General features: G+C 43.8%; 2 protein-coding genes, 1 long non-coding RNA gene and 1 pseudogene across 4 annotated transcripts; 2 read left to right on the top strand and 2 right to left on the bottom strand.

Moving 5' to 3' along the window:
• The first annotated feature begins 2,772 nt into the window (after positions 1-2,772).
• LOC148914415 (uncharacterized) lies at positions 2,773-3,329 on the top strand. Its single transcript, XM_089043668.1, has 2 exons — positions 2,773-3,031; positions 3,110-3,329. The coding sequence occupies exons 1-2, from the start codon at positions 2,801-2,803 to the stop codon at positions 3,212-3,214; spliced, it is 336 nt and encodes a 111-aa protein (XP_088899794.1). The 5' UTR covers positions 2,773-2,800; the 3' UTR covers positions 3,215-3,329.
• Positions 3,330-3,528: 199 nt separating this feature from the next.
• On the top strand, positions 3,529-5,683 carry LOC148914414 (protein DYAD-like; annotated as a pseudogene).
• A 1,841-nt stretch (positions 5,684-7,524) lies between these two features.
• LOC148914412 (AT-hook motif nuclear-localized protein 7-like) lies at positions 7,525-9,962 on the bottom strand. The gene is given in 4 exon segments (XM_089043676.1): positions 7,525-7,716; positions 9,243-9,404; positions 9,844-9,869; positions 9,872-9,962. Coding segments are annotated over 4 exon segments (471 nt in total).
• LOC148914413 (uncharacterized) lies at positions 7,817-8,568 on the bottom strand. 2 transcript variants are annotated; one of them, XR_016123059.1, is made up of 3 exons: positions 8,407-8,568; positions 8,044-8,127; positions 7,817-7,880 (listed from the first exon to the last, which is right to left on the bottom strand). It is a non-coding gene; the product is annotated as an uncharacterized LOC148914413 (long non-coding RNA). The 2 variants fall into 2 exon arrangements; XR_016123058.1 differs by having other exon boundaries at positions 7,817-7,875; positions 8,407-8,528.
• Positions 9,963-16,939: the final 6,977 nt, after the last annotated feature.

The raw sequence follows: 16,939 nt of genomic DNA, 5'->3' as shown, positions 1-16,939 counted from the left end.
GAAAGTAAATGCTATAATCATGGCATGTGAATAATGCACAGCATTTTCATTTCATATTTGCTAACTACTATAAACCTGCATTTACAAATTACAATATCTGTTATTGTTACTAAGAAAAAATTTCTAGGGTGTATCAGGGAAATGCAATGATGATTTCTAAGCCGCAGCAGCCTGACAAGGACTCTCTCTATTATTATAATAATAATCATCATTGCATTTCCCTGATACACCTAATCTTGTCGCGTCTCACTAGACTACTCGCTATCACGCTTTTAATTTTATTTTATTTACAAAATCAGTGACAAGCGCTCGCCCTCTCCTCCTTTTTCTTGGCCCCAATCACTCATCAACTTAAAGATCACACCTAGTTCGCCTAAATGCTGCACTAACTAGAGACACTACATCCAAAATACAGGTGGATTGACTCTGTCTACGTGGATTTGTAAAGCCCAATCCTACTATTGATGTGTCAATTCTCGAACAGCATGCACTTTCCACGAGTACCAAAGGTCATGAAGCCGACCAAGATTAAAACATCCAACACCCTCGATCGAGTCTGACCAAAGGTCATTAACATCAACGGCTCTGATTAAAGGACCTCACCACACGTTGCAAATTCAAACGCGTCCACGACACTTGCGCTCTTCCTTCCACGGAGCTCGTGCCCAATCTATATATATATATTTGAATATAGAGCACACCCGTTATTTGAAATACTTTAGGAGATTTTTCTCTCTGCCAATTTGTTTGATTCAGACGTCTGCATGATGTTATTTGCCATTTTATATGTGAATTACTTTATTTTGAGCCAACTTTTGTTGTGTAAGGACAAGTAATTCAGCAGTTATGCCCCTTCCCTTGTCCTTTTCCATCTCACTTTTGTCCTTGTTGATAAAGTTTACTTAAGAAAATTGCTAATTTAGTTATCTTCTTTCCTAAATTTAAGTTATGGTTTCTAATATGTTGGTTTTTTAAACGTTTACTTTAAATTCAGTGAGGATTGAGGGCCAAGAAAAGGAGGAGAGGGCAGAGCGTCAGTCTTATTTTGTAAATAAAATAAAATTAAAAGCAGGAGGTTAGTGTAGACTAGCGACTAGGGTGTATCAGGTGCTCTCCTCCCACTACTCCCACATGGACTCTCTCTCTCTCTCTCTCTCTCTCTCTATTATTTATAATAATATTCGTAAAAAATATCATTAGGGACTTTACATCAATGTTGGGGGGTTTCATTGGCTTTTTGTGTAACATAAGCGATTTTTGTACTAAGGCACACACGTGTACAGTTATTGTGGCAAATAAAATATTAATATATCCTATTATATATATGGTCTTTAATTTGGTGAATTTTGGTCATGCATGTTGTTAGTGGTCCATATGGTAATATCCTTGTATATATATATATATATATGTGGTCTTTTAATTTGGTGAATTTTGGTCGTGCATGTTGTTGAGGTCCATATGGTAATATCATCGTTATTTGATTGATATCATGCAGACATAACATAAAGTAGAAGAAAAATAAATTGCGGCCATCATAGAGTCCAATTTTCCTGTTACCAATTTCCTTGTGCCCCGTGTTTTTGTTAGCTTTGTGACATGTGGCACACAACTTAATAGTAATTTAACTCCGTTAAATCTCTTTAACCCATTTTTAAAATTAAGATAATTAAAATACGCGTTTGACAAAAACAAGTTTGCACGGCTCTTCATTTTCAGCCCTTACATCTTCTACACACTGCATCTTCTTTGCTCTGCAAAAACGCATCCCCTGCATCTGGTTTGATCATCTCTTTCCCATTTTTGGCTGCTGGTCTTGGAGCCATCGCATACAATACAATTGCAAAATTGAAGGCTAATCGGACGATCCTGCATATATTATTACAGAATCAGAAAGAAGCAAAATTCTCCTTCAACTTTTAATTCAATAGATGAAGAATCTATCTAATTTATCGCGGGGGAGCATCGCGAATTTTTGTCTTGTACTCCATTTTATCCCTCAATATTCAGACTAAATAAAACAATAAAATCATCTAGTTCTGTTCTAAATTAGTATAGTAAACAAGGTATTATTTCTCCTGCCTTTCTCGTTGGATGGTAAAGAACGTGTTAGAACTTAGAAGGGGGTTACAAGTTATTCTCTCCTACCTCCCTCGCGTTCTAACATTTTTTATTGTTTAAAATAATAATGGACTTAACAGCTTTAGTAGCATTAAAGAGTAGCGTCAAGGGTTAAGCTACGTGTCATAAAATTAAGAGAGCAACAGGGAGGCACAGGAAGTTTAGTAACAGGGAAATTGGACTCCCATCCATATAGAACATCTTTTAAATTAATGACTCCTTTTAAATTATTAATTAAATTAGGATAATATGGTAAATTCAAAAATTTAAAAATTCAAAAATGTCATTAGTTAATTTAAATATTAAAAATTAAAAGAGGATAATATAGTAAATTCATATTTTTTTTTTCATATTAAAAAATTTTAAAATTAAAAACAAAATCAGATAATAGATTATAAAACATAACTACCAATATTATCTTTTTTAATTCTAAATAAAAATAAAACCAATTGGTACATGCTTTAAGTGTATGAAAATATAAAATATAACCCAAATATAAACACGTGCCCAACGACTTGCTCCCCCTCCACCAAATGTTTTTGCCACAGATATATTTATATATATATAGTGTACAGTAACAAGTCTTCTCATAGGTGCTTTATCACACAACCCGAGAAGTCGTCTTTTTTCAAACGCTTTTTCAGCAAACCCCAGGGACCAGAAGAACATTGGGAGGCGAGAGATGCTTAGCAGTGCAGACGCTGCTATAGGCACCGTGAAGGCAATATATACTGTAGCTCAAATCGGACCAGCTGGCACGGCTAGGGCTGCTTTGCAGTCTTTTACGGTCGACTCGGACGTGGCTGTCCTTAAGCAGAAAGTGAACAAGCTGGAGGAGTCTCTGAAGCAGAAGTCCGTCGAAATGGAGGAGATGAAAAGTGCAGGCGCCCAAGATGCTTTGAAGATGCAGGCTGTATGTTTTTCTTTTTCTTTTTTTCTTTTTTTCTTTTTATATTTTGTTTTTGTTGAGACTTCCTTTTTTTGATCACAGGCGCTGGACACAACGGTTCAGAAGTGTAAAGCAATGGAGGAGGATATACTGCAATTCAAGAAGCAGATGGTCAAGATGGAGGAGAAGCAAAGCGGCAAAAAGTGATTAGGGTTTAGATTCGATTTAGGATTTATATGGACTGATGAGCAAGATCCTTTTTGTGTAATGCTATGCTATGGACTATTTTTAATTAAGTAATAGCCACTTGGATATTTTGATTCGTATGGTGTTCTGCAAATGTTTGATTCATCAGTTTTATGTGGGTTTTTCGGAGCAACGTTGTGCAGTTCTGTGCATTTTTGTGCATTTTTGTGCAGAAATTGCAGATCAGCAACGTTCGGAGCTTCTGAGCTGCAACACCCGCGGCGACAAATTACCAGAGAAGTTATTCACCGAGCCCAGCAGTCAGCGGTGAGGTCATGAACAGGAGTGTGGTTTCCAAAGGGTCCATGCTGGTCGGAGCTAAAGTTCACTGGGATGGCGACGTGGGGTAAGCGCCGGATGAGCCTTCGCCGAGCTCTAGTACTGAGGAACAAGAAGAGAAGGGGAAGGAGCTAACAGAGCTAGAGGAAAATGGTGATGGTTTCTACAGGGGTGACGAGGAAAAATATGGTGAGAAAGCAATAACTGTGATATAGGAAGATGATGATATTTAAGAAGAAGAAGAAGAAGAAGAAGTGAAAACAGAGGACGAGGCTCCTCCTGTTGTGCCCTGGAAGATGAACCTTAGGTAAGAAGAGCGCCAAGATCACCATAGAAAGCCCAGAAAACCACAAAGAAATCAAAATCTATAGCAAAACGTCAGAAGCAGAACCAAGTGGTAGCAGTACCCCGATCGGGTAACAAAAATTGGTAAAACACAGAGTGGCAAGATGGTCTGCAGGGAGGTGAGGACTCTGTTCTTAATTAGTTATAACTGTTAGTTATTTTGATCTGCGTTAAGAAGTAGGGTTCATGTTTTGATTTGGGTTTAAGGTACAAGGCTGCAGAGGAAAGCGTGATGAAGGCCAAGGGTGCTAAATTCGGGACCCCAATACTGAGGCCAGCGCTGAGGTCTGAGGCAAGGAAGCTGATTGGGGATACAGGTTTGTTGGACCATTTGCTCAAACACATGGCGGGCAAGGTGGCGCCGGGTGGAGCCCAGAGGTTTAGGCGGCGGCACAAACCTCCTCTGTGTTCAATGCATAATGTGTATGTGAGTCCCTTAATCTAGCTCTGTGCTTTTCTTCTTTTTCCTTTGGCAAATTAATCTAGCTCTGTTTAAGTTGGTTGTTGTATGTGTTTGTGATATTTCTTGGTGGATCTCTACCCCAACCTCAGCCACCCACCTCATCCCTATACCTCCTTAGCCTCAGCATGGGTCTCCTGTCAAGCCTGTAGCTGCAATGTGAGCTATAAAACCTCTGCCTCTCCTCCTATTTTTCTTCCACCTGGGCCACCCTCCAAGACCAAGAGAAGTGTCACCGTCACCAACACCCTCCTCATCAACCTTAATGAGCTCCCCAACCCTAACCCTAATAACCTCCAAAACGCGTCTGAAACTAGCACTGCATTGTCTAGGACCCTCACCTACTAGAGAAGACACCATCATCATCAATATCCACTTGTGAGTACTAAGATGTCTAGGACCCTCACCATCATCATCAATACTGAGGCCAGCGCTGAGGTCTGTGGCAAGGAAGCTGATTGGGGATACGGGTTTGTTGGACCATTTGCTCAAACACATGGCGGGCAAGGTGGTGCCAGGTGGAGCCCAGAGGTTTAGGCGGCAGCACAATGCTGATGGAGCCATGGAGTATTGGCTGGAGAGTGCTGATCTGTTTAATATCAGAAAGCGAGCTGATGGAGCCATGGGGTATCTAGCTCTCTGCTTTTCTTCTTTTTCTTTTGGCAAATTAATCTAGCTCTCTGTTTAAGTTGGTTGTTGTATATTTCTTGGTGGATATACAGGGTGCTTCTTCATGTGTCCAAGAATAAAGAGGATAATCTAGCTCTAGTGACCACGTCAAATTCCTGGGAACATGATGGTTCATTAATCCACCAAAAGGTGAACCTTTCAATTTGGACATTTCATTTTAATTTGTTTATATTGATTATGGCTGCTTTAATTAACTACTACTACACGATGGGGTTTTGCATGAGTATGCATGCAGTGCTGCTAACAATGGAGCAAAATAAGATTAGAGAAAAACTTAGGGAAATGTCTCAATTTCTGTTTGTAATGGAGGTACACCAGATCAAGATATTAATTAATTATCCCCTTGTATCTTAATTGCACACTTAATGTGATCTAAACATATAATTAATCACTTTTGTACTGCGGCCAGTATATTGGTCACCTTCAATTATTTATCAACTTTGGCTGCTTTAAATATAATATTATGTTCAAGAAGTTTGGACCTTTTAATTTTTATTAATTTGTTTCATGGTTCAACTTGATTATGGCTGCTTTAAATAATATTAAGTGCTACGTTCTAATTGTCGTTTGTTGGGATTTTGCAGGAGGAGCATGCAGAGCAAATCGTTAAGAAAACTAAGATGGAAGAACAACTAATGGATGTTTCTCAATCTTAATCTGAAATGAAGGTAGGATGATATAAATTGGCCCCCTGGTTATCTTAATTTGATATGTCTTAAGTTCATTGAACGTGAAATGAATATATAATTAAGAATCACTTCTTACTGCCTTCCAGTATAATGATCACTTTCATGTCCAATTATTCATTAATTTACACAATAAAATTGGTCTGTTTCATGTTAATTTAGTATGTAGTAGAAGCATGTATGCATGTTATAGCATTTGATGGATATGGAAGTTAAAATATCAATGCAAGAACAAATTGGGCAGGGAAGAACCACTTAAGTATCTCAGATGCACCACCGCCATCAGACACTAGTCAAAGAGCAGCGACAAAATCAAAGGGTGAGGAGCAAGAAGAAGAAGAAGATAAGCTTGAAGGAGGAGACAATCATATGCAGCCAGCAGCCACAGCAACTCACGAGGACAAGGCAGCAAAAATACAGAGACTGAGGAGTGGTTTCAGGATATGTGGGCCACTTTGATTTTGTCGCTGCTCCTTGACCAGTGTCTGATGGCGGTGGTGCATCTGAGATACTTAAGTGGTTCTTACCTGCCCAATTTGTTCTTGCATTGATATTTTAACCTCCATATCCATCAAATGCTATAACATGCATACATGCTTCTACTACATACTAAATTAACATGAAACAGACCAATTTTATTTGTAAAATTAATGAATAATTGGACATGAAAGTGATCATTATACTGGAAGGCAGTAAGTGATTCTTAATTATATATTCATTTCACGTTCAATGAACTTAAGACATATCAAATTAAGATAACCAAGGGGTCAATTTATATCATCCTACCTTCATTTCAGATCAAGATTGAAACATCCATTAGTTGTTCTTCCATCTTAGTTTTCTTAACGATTTGCTGCATGCTCCTCTTGCAAAATCCCAACAAACGACAATTAGAACGTAGCACTTAATATTATTTAAAGCAGCCATAATCAAGTTGAACCATGAAACAAATTAAAAGGTCCAAACTTTTTTAACATAATATTATATTTAAAGCAGCCAAAGTTGAGAAATAATTGAAGGTGACCAATATCTACAGCACAATACATAAAAGTGATTAATTATATGTTTAGATCACATTAACTGCAATTGAGATAAGAGGGGATAATTAATTAATATCTTGATCGGTGACCTCCATTACAGACAGTTGAGACATTTCTAAGTTTTTCTCTAATCTTATTTTGCTCCATTGTTACAGCACGCATGCATACTCTGCAAAAACCATCGAAGAACAATTAGTAGTAACAAATAATTAAAGCAGCCATAATCAATATAAACAAATTAAAATGAAATGTCCAAATTGAAAGGTTCACCTTTGGTGGATTAATGAACCATCATGTTCCCAAATTTGACATGGTCACTAGAGCTAGATTATCCTCTTTATTCTTGGACACATGAAGAAGCACCTTATATCCACCAGAGAAATATACAACAACCAGCAAGCACGAGCTAGATTAATTTGCCAAAAAAAGGAATAGCTAGATCGCATGGCTCCATCAGCTCGATTGTTTATTAGCAGATCAGCATTCTCCAGCCAATACTCCATGGCTCCATCAATTGTGCCCGCAAACTAAACCTCTGGCTCCACCTTGCCCGCCATGTGTTTGAGCAAATGGTCCAACAAACCATATCCCCAATCTTCCTGCCAGTTTCAGACCTCAGTGCGTGGCCTCGTATTGATGATGATGGTAGGGTCCTGGACATCTTAGTACTCACGTGGATATTGATGATGATGGTGTCTTCTCTGTGTAGGTGAGGTCCTAGACAATGCAGTGCTAGTTTGGAGGTTATTGGGGTTAGGGTTGAGAAGCTCATTAGGTTGTGAACGGTGACACTTCTCTTGGACTTGGAGGCCCAGTGGAAGAAATAGGAGGAAGGCGAGGTTTATAGCTCACATTGCACAGGGCCCAGGCGGAGGCTAAGGAGGTATAGGGATGAGGTGGGTGGCTGAGGGTGGGGTAGAGATGCCCATGCTGGTGACCTGGTAGAAAACTCCCCACCACAACCTGATGTAGTTAAAACAGTTCAAAGGAAAACATTAACTTATCTTCTTCTTCTTGCTCCCCACCCTTTGAGTTTGTCTCTTCTCTTTGATCAGTATCTGAAGGCGGTGGTGCTTCTAGTGCTTCTGAGATACTTACTGGTTTCAGAATTCCAAGTTGTTCCTGCACTAATATAGAAGTGGTCATTTTTCTTTTGGGTAAATGAATAATTGAAAGTGACCAATATAGTGGAAGCAGTAAAAAAAGTAATTCATTATATGTTTAGATCACATTAAGTGTGCAATTAAGACAAATCAAATGAAGATATAAGGGGGATAATTAATGGTGTACCTCCGTTACAGACAGAAATTGAAACAGTTCCCTAGGTTGTTCTCTAATATTATCTTGCTCCATTGTTAGCAGCACTGCATACTCCTGCAAAACCCCATCAAATCGAACAATTAGTAGCAGTTAATTAAAGCAGCCACAATCAAGTGCGACAATAAATGATATACCATGCATACATGCTTCTACTACATACTAAATTAACATGAAAGAGACCAATTTTATTGTGTAAATTAATGAATAATTGGACATGAAAGTGATCATTATACTGGAAGGCAGCAAAAGTGATCAATTATATTCGTATCACATTTAATGAACTTAAGACATATCAAATTAAGATAACCAGGGGGCCAATATTTATCATCCTACCTACATTTCAGACAAAGATTGAGAAACAACCATTAGTTGTTCTTCCATCTTAGTTTTCTTAACGATTTGCTCTTCATGCTCCTCCTGCAAAATCCCAACAAACGACACACTAAATATTATTTAAAGCAACCATAATCAAGTTGAACCATGAAACAAGTTAATACAAATTAAAAGGTCCAAACTTTTTGATCATAATATTATATTTAAAGCAGCAAATTTATATCATCCTACCTCACGTGGATATTGCTGATGATGGTGTCTTCTCTGGTAGGTGAGGTCCTAGACAATGCAGTGCTAGTTTCAGAGGCGTTTTGGAGGTTATTAGGTTAGGGTTGGGAGCTCATTAAGGTTGATGAGGAGGGTGTTGGTGACAGTGACACTTCTCTTGGACTTGGAGGGGCCCAGGTGGAAGAAAAATAGGAGGAGAGGCAGAGGGTTTATAGCTCATTGCACAGGAGACCCAGGCTGAGGCTAAGGAGGTATAGGGATGAGGTGGGTGGCTGAGGTGGGGTAGAGATGCCCATGTTGGTGACCTGGTAGAAAACTCCCACCACAACCTGATGTAGTTAAAACAGTTCAAAGGAAAACATTAACTGCACAACTCTTGATATATACAGGTGGAACATGCAAAAAAGAAGTATTCACTGTTATAAAGTAAGCTAAAATACATTACAACAATTAATTTCTAATATAATAACAAAAAATTGGATTTTTTGGTAAATAAATAGTAAAATTAACATTTTAAACGTGTCAGAAATTAATCAATTATATAATGACTGACTAGTAATCTTCTTTTACTTCATCTTTTGTTCTCTCTTCCTAGGAAATGATGTTACCTGCACAGGGCCAGCAGCTATCAACATACCAGCAAGCACTCCCCAAACCACTCTACCATTTGGACCTGCCAAAGCGACACTCATGCCACCAGATCTGCTCTTTGTTCCTGCGTTCTCAATTGCAATATATGATCCAGACAAGGAAAGTATCTCAAAACGGCCCTGTAAAATTTAAAAGAAACAAAACCACCGTCAAATTTTCTCCCGATCAACAACGTCAGGAAACTGGGTATGATAACAGTTTAACTACATCATGTCAGCCAAGTTACAAACTTGTGACTTTTTGGTCAGCATAAAGATAAGAACTTATACAAGTCATTTACTAGAACAGTTATAGAGTTTACCAATCTTCCATTAATGTTGTCTTCTGCAGGAACATATGGAGTCAATAATTGCTGTATTTTCTTTTGATTTAATGTATTGTTCACTAGTTATAGTAGCAGAACAATAACAAAAATACTGAAAGTTATACTCTTAAATATAGAGCATTTAAAATAAATAACATATGATATACACAACACCAAGTATGTAAATAGCTTGCAACTAAGAACACATTGTATAGTAATAACACACAATTTGAAAGGACGAGTGAAGGCCATACCTCATATGTTAAAGTACCCCGAAGAAGCTGGGCTGCGATATAACATTTGAAATGGTACCATTTGCAGAAAGTATGCAAACAGCTAGAGACCCTTGTTGAGAGAATGACATGATCTTCATCGTAACATCCTCGACAACAAGAAATATCAGAAATCAGGTCAAGAACAACATAGATCAAAGCACTAAGTCTTGGACGAGCAAAGTCATCCTTTGTTGATGCTCTTTTGAGAATCAACTTAGAGATAGGGATTGTTTTTGGCAAGAGAGAGAGGTCCAGGGCCTTGATGTAGAGGCTAACTGCGAGAAGACAAAGATAGGAGAAGCGTCGTTAAGCCGGACAGGTGTGGTGCCGGCCGAAGGCTCTCGATGCTGAGTCACTAGGTAGTGACTTTTGCAAAAAATGATAATAGCGAGAGAGAAGTTACCCTTTTCTAGTTCTTGTTCCCTATTTATAAGGAAGTAAAGTAGGAGGTTTGCACAAAAGTTCCGATGTGGGACTTTGTGCAAGTTCTTAATTAATGACACGTGTCTCTGTGTTTTAGGTTTGGCAGATCACTTCGGTGGTTGTCCCTTGAAGAGCATCTCCCTTTGGCGGAGGAAGACATGTCTACCTTAATTCAATCACGCAGTTAATTATGGTGTATGTGATAGTCCTCCAAGTTGTCAATCAGAAGTGGCTTATGTTTGGGAACTTGTGAAGAGGTTGTGTAATTCAACCAAGCGTGTCGGTGTGTGTAGTGCAGGTAGTCCCCTAGTCCCAAGTTTGAAAACTAGAAGGCACCCTTTTTTTCGGTCATAGGGGTGCGAAGGTGGCCTAGAAGAGCCTTCGAAGGTAGGTATGACATCACGGTACCTTAGAAGGAAGGTGTAGCGTCATCAGTCTCCTTCCAAGCTTGGAAGGAGCCTTCCGAAGGAAGGTGTGGCGTCATCATGCCTTAAGAAGGAAGGTGTGGCGATCATCGCGTCATCGCGAGGCCTTCCAAGCGGAAGGAGCCTTAGAAGGGAGGTGTGGCGTCAGCCGGAGGTCTTAAGCTCCGGAAGGGAGCCTTGAAGAAGGTGTGGCGTCATCATGCCTTCGAAGGAAGGTGTGGCGTCACAGTCTCGCCCAAGCCGGAAAGGAGCCAGAGGAAGGTGTGACGTCATCATGCCTTCGAATGGAAGGTGTGGCGTCATCGCGTGTCGCGAAGGGTCCTTCCAAGCCGGAAGGGAGCCAGAAGGGAAGGTGTGGCGTCATCATGCTTCCGAAGGAAGGTGTGACGTCATCGCAAAGTCTCCTTCAAGCTTGGAAGGGAGCCTTCAGAAGGAAGGTGTGGCGTTATCATGCCTTCGAAGGCGTGTGGCGTCGGCCGCGAGTCTCCTTCCAAGCGGAAGGAGCGCCGAAGGAAGGTGTAGCGTCATCATGCCTTCCGAAGGAAGGTGTGGCGTCATCGCGTGTCGCGAGAGGCCTTCAAGCCGGAAGGAGCCTTAGAAGGAAGGTGTGGCGTCATCGCCGATGATCCTTCCAAGCCGGAAGGAGCCTTCTCGAAGGAAGGTGTAGCGTCATGAGTGCCATGTGGCGATGGTATAAGCGTCTGTTCGTGGAAATCGAGCGTCCCAGCGGTATGATGAGTTATTGCTTGGAGCAAGAATCGAAGGGTCCCTCGTGCCTAAAAGGTTGTGGAGAGCTGAAGGAATGAGCACAGAGTTTTCGGAAGATTTTAGTGAAGCGAGCAGGCGATTTCAGAGATTTCAAGGGCGGCGGGCGATTTCGAGCGAGAAAGTACCCTCGTGAGCAGCGATTTCCGGCAACCGTGGACGGTGGAGATAACAAGGTATGCCTTGTGCTCATTCTCCCCTTATGGATTGAAATGCCTCTTTTGTTTGAGTTTTGCATGAATGTGATATGAGCGTAGATGAACGTCCATGAGCATATTTAGAACGTGCCTAGGCTCTTGTTTTCAATCTTCGCATGCCCCTTAGTTTCCCTTTTTGTGTTTGTAGATGTCTGATAATTCTGGAAGAGAAAGTCAAAACTCCCCAAGTCCTCATGCCTTGGTGGGGAAGAGTTTGAGTGGTAGCCCTAATGAAGACTTGGAGTGCTGATGGGGAAATCTGGCGTGTGGTGGAAGGCGATAGTGGAGGAAATAGGGTTGGGGAATAGCAATCAAGGAGTTCTGGGGAAGCTTATAGGGAGATGCAAAGGAACTATGTGGCCTCAGAAGCTTGCAAGCCAGTCTTTGGAGGATAACCCGGGCACCAGAGGCTAGTGGAAGTGGCGGGTGGGCCATCGGGTGTGGTACGGTGGTAGTAGCATCCGCCGATGTGGGCATTCCAATAGGGGTTCCACTACCGAAGAAAAATATGATGAGCTGTATGATCTAGAGTCAAGCGATTATGCGATACCGGTGTGTGGGGTTGAGGTTGCCCATACCTAAAGCGGCTAGATACCCCCCTGAGGGTTGCGTTATGGTGTTCTCAGCCATGTACAAACATGGATTGAGGTTACCATTGCATCCTTGGGTGCAAATGATGCTTTCGAGCTGGCTATGCCACAGGCGATATAATCCCAATTTAAATTGTATCTGCAGGGTGTACATAACATGGTGGTTGGCGAAGCGAGGAGCCCTCCTTTGGCGATTCATGCGTCTGTGCTCCGAGCAAGCGGGCAACTTTGGGCTGGGTGCAGTCAGTGTCGAAGCGAAGGAGAGAGAGGATACTTTATAGGGCAACCACCATCGTCCCAGAAGACGTGGCGAAATCGGTGGTTCCTTGCCTTTGGTGATTGGGAGTGCTGGCCAGACGGCTGTCAGCAAACATGTGCCTACCCACTTTCAATCTATAGGTCTTTGGTTATAACTCCTGTCTTTGTGTTGAATGTGTTTGTATGAATATGTATTGTTGTCCGAAGCTTGTGAGAACTAACGCCTTTGTCCATGTGCAGGTTAGTGAAGTGTAGGCGTGTATAGGGAGGAAGAGAAGAGAGTGGTGAGGAGACAGGTGACCGGAGGCGCGCGTAGGCTGAAGAATATTGTGACTTGCCTTCTTCTACAGTCGGGGTTGCTTCAAGGAAGTAAGTATTAGCCCACTCCCTCCTTGTTATATGTATGTTGTTGTATATCTTCTCACCTTTGCTTGGTGTTGTTTTTGATGGGTGAGTGCGAAGAAGGTGGTGCAAATGGTTGAGGCGTCAGAAGGTAGTGGTGGATCGGAGGAGAGGCGAAAGTTGCAGAGAGAGAAGAGAGAAGGATAGGGCCAATAGGGCCAAAGCGAGCAAAGGGGCGCCCGATCTTGCCGAGGACAGCAGCAGGTGCTGGAGCGGCCTCGAGCCGAGGAGGAGGATGGTGTTGTTGGAGTGGAGAAGAAGAGCGGAGGACTTGAGTCATCGATCCGAGGATGTCATGGGTGGAGCAGTGCCGCCATTCGACCTAGACCCCACGGTGCCGCTCGAGATGGAGGCTATTCCTGCGGTCAGGATATAGACTTTGCCTCGGTTCGGGAGGCGAAGGAGGTAACCACCCTGGTCATGCATCGCGAAGTGCCTTTGACGCCTTCTGGTGGGTCAAGATTGATCTTTGGCGCTTCGGACCAAGGTCACGGACTTCTCCGTCGGGTCAGAAGGCGGTGCTCTCCGCAGTGTAAGTAGTCCTGTGCCTTTGACTCTCTAACAGATTGCAATTATGATGTGCTTATAGACATACCTTTCTTGCAGAGCTTTTGAGGATATGTACCTTACCTAGGCCGGAGAGAGAGTGGACTTGGCTGGGCGCCATCAGAGCACCCAAGGCTGCTACCGCCGCCGAGCCCAGCCCATCCGAGGAAGGTGCTGCTCTGGTGAAGGTGGGAGGTTGGAGGCGGGAGGTGAGAGGAGGACGACCAGGTAGGCGGTGGAGGAGGCTAGGCTCGAGTCGAGAGGAGGAGGCAGTGAGCATGGCTCGTCTGCCTTAGGCTGGTAGGAGAATATCGAGGCTCGGAGCAGGTTCTAGAGCCTTGTCTTTGGAGCGATGGTCGAGGAGGCGATATGGGTGGGGCGGTTGCGAGGTTTAATCCGAGGTTGGATATAAACGACACTGGTGGTGTTCCTCCTCCCATTCCTTCGGTCGGAGTCATTGTTTGCGACCACGACATCTGGAGGCCACGAGTCGCCGGGTGAGGCGCGCGAGGTGCCCGATGCTAAGCGGAGGAGTCGGCCGTGGATCGAGCTGCCAGGAGGAGGCGACCATGCTTGCTGAGGCTTGCTTGTATTTTGCTATGTTGTACCCGGTTATTTTGACGTAGTCTTTGATGTCTGGATATTGCCACCTAAGGCGGTTACTGATTTTATGATAGCTTTGGTTCCCTTTTGCCTTATGCATTCTACTAAGTCTTTGGAGTGTGAATGAGTAGAAATGGGGTCGGTTAGGTGTTTCTATTAGATAGGTGCGAAGCGAGAAGTACAATGGTGGGCTGAGTCAAGGCTCGAGACGAGAGTATAAGAAAACATAATGTCCTAGGGTCTAGGTATGTTTACTTGTAGTAGTACTTGAGATGATGGCGTTCAAGGTGAGACAACGTTACGCCTTGGGGATCTGGTGATAAGTCAGGGCAAACCTTGGTGATCTCATATGGACCTTCACGTAGGGCCAGGTACCTCATTAGGATTCTTAGTGGCCAAGAAACCTTGCGCATGACGATCCCAGTTGTAGCTCGAGTTTAACTGCTGGTGTAGTACTTGCTTGGCAACAGCTTATGCGCGGACGTTGCGCATGTTGGGTAGTCACGAGTTGTCGATGAAGTCGAGGTTGAGGGCCAGCCTGCTGCGCTATTGGCCTCGGCCTCGTAAGTGGAGGTTGAGTATGGGTGGCCAATCTCCCTTGGTGCCACTGCTTGCTTGGTACCAAGGAAAGGAAAATGGTGTTTCTCTCGTTGAGTACGAAGGTGGTGCGGTAAGCCAAAGAACCTCACAGAGTAGCTCGGCAGACAACCCTTGGCTTTGTCAAGCTTGGTCTTCAGGGTCTTCTTGATAATTTTGTTCGGCTTGACAGGCCATTGGGTGAGGATGGGGAGAAGCGAAGCAAAGTTTTATCTTGAGGTTGGAACAAAGCGCCTAAATTTTGCGTTGTCAAATTGCCGGCCGTTGTCGTGCGATGGTGTTAGGGATCTTAAAGCTTAGAAGCGCTGCGATATTTTAAGCAGAGCGCCTCAATGCGGGCATGATGATGGTGGCTAGGCCTCTCTCGACCCACTTAGTGAAATAGTCGACCACATTGCGTGCCGGCAGGCCTTTGTCGGGCGCGGTCCAATGAGTCAAGTCCCCAGCGAGGCGAATGGCCAGGGACCCGACCATGGCTGTTAAAGGTTCATTTGGGAGTTGCGGGATATTGGCAAGCCGTGACACTTATCGCCACTAAGGTGAGGCTTGGGCATCGGTGTGAAGTGAGGGCAGTATCCTTGCCTAATGGCCTTATGCGCAAGCGGCGCTGAATGACTACAGGATGCCCGTGAATTTCGGGGAGGACATAGTGGCCTTCCTGGTCGGGCGTCGAGAAGGTAGGGTAAAATCGCTTATCTGAGTCATTAATGATCGGTATCGGGCGGGCGATAAGCGAACATGCAGCCTCGGTCGGTGGTCGGTAGTAGGCGTCACAGTTACTGCAAAAATTGGAGGATGGGGTCCATCCATGTTGGGCTGTGATCGATGGCGCGGATGAGTGGTGTCAGTGTGCTTGGTGATCAAGATTTCCATGTGGATATGCGGCCAAGACCACGCTCTATATGGTGAGGCTAGTCTAGCTAGAACATCGGCATGGCTATTCTCCGTGGTAACACGGCTTATGAAATAAGCGTTAAGGTTGTAAGCAAATGGCGGGTATGTTGGAGTGATGGCGCCATGGACATCTCCTTAGCGGTGAAGTCTGGTTCACTTGGTGGACACGGTGTAGTCATTGAAAATCTGAATTTGCCTAGCGCCCATCTCTTTGGCTAGCAGAAGGCCACTAAGAGTGCCGTTCGGCCTCATTGTTGGGCGTGGTGGAAGCGAAGGCGTACTCAATGCGATCTTGTCGGAGATATGAGAACAAGGCCGACTCGCATCCACAGGCGTTGGAAGAGCCATCCATATACAAAGTCCATAAGAGTGTGTCAAGTCTAAGTGCTGAATTGCTTGCTGGCAGCGTGGGCTGGCTCGGGGTAAGTGGGCTCATAAGTAATCGTAGGATCAGTCACGGCATGGGGTTGGTGGTCGGATATAAAGTCGACCACGGCTGGCCCTTCGTGGTGGCGGGGTTTGTAGTGGATGTCAGATTCGCCAAGCTCAATGGCCCTTGACAAGTCTCCCGAAGTCTCCGACCTGTAACACTAAAGTGGTTGATTGGTTTAAGACATGAATGGTATGAGCTGAAAGTGCGGCTGGTAGGTGAAACCACCGAGGCGAATGCATTTTCGATGTGCGGTGCGAACCTGGTGTCTGTACCTTGTGTCTATGCAGCTTGTGCTTGCGGGTGCTCGTAGCCAGGTTTTTTGCTTGGATGAGCCGAGGCCCGACGTGTAGGGACGAGAGATAGATCATGAGGGTGTCTCGGGCTCGGTGTTGACAATAAAGGGCTCGGCCCATATCGCCTTGACTCGTTGAAGCCGTCGCACTCGTGTCGGGTAATACTCCGCACTGCCCGCAAGTGCCTTAAAGGGGGCCTGGCCCGATCGGTGGCTTTGAGATGAATCAGTGGTGCGACTTGCGGTGGGCTCTGGATGTCATGATGCGTCACGGGTATTGCCATGTCTAGTATGGCCTTGATCTTCTCTGGATTGGCCTCAATACCCTACAGGTGATCCTGAAGCCAATTTACTGAAGCCACCCCAAGCGCGCTTGGTGAGGTTGAGCCTCATCCTATCTTTGTAGAATGGTGAACCATTTGAGAGGTTGGGGATGTGCTGGTCGATGGTCGACTCTTGGCGAGCATGTCATCAACATAAACCTCCATGGTGTGGCCAATGGGGAAGATGGCATTACGGGGACGATATGTAGCTGACATTCTTGAGCCAGAGGGCATGACTTTGTAGCGATAAAGGCCACGATCCGTGATGAAGGAGGTGTGTATGCAGTCCTCGGGATGCATGAAAATCTGGTTGTACCAAGTAAGCAT

This window comes from Prunus mume, unplaced genomic scaffold (assembly GCF_029339155.1).
Source record: "Prunus mume cultivar Tortuosa unplaced genomic scaffold, ASM2933915v1 scaffold11, whole genome shotgun sequence".
Classification (NCBI taxonomy): domain Eukaryota; kingdom Viridiplantae; phylum Streptophyta; class Magnoliopsida; order Rosales; family Rosaceae; genus Prunus; species Prunus mume.
The sequence above is the reverse complement of the archived record's forward strand: the minus strand, read 5'-3'. Positions and strand labels throughout refer to the sequence as shown.

Coding starts and splice junctions, on each gene's coding strand:
- LOC148914415 (XM_089043668.1), top strand. CDS start 2,801: ATGCTTAGCAGTGCAGACGCTGCTATAGGCACCGTGAAGGCAATATAT. Junction 3,032..3,109: donor ATGCTTTGAAGATGCAGGCT/GTATGTTTTTCT, acceptor TTTTGATCACAG/GCGCTGGACACAACGGTTCA.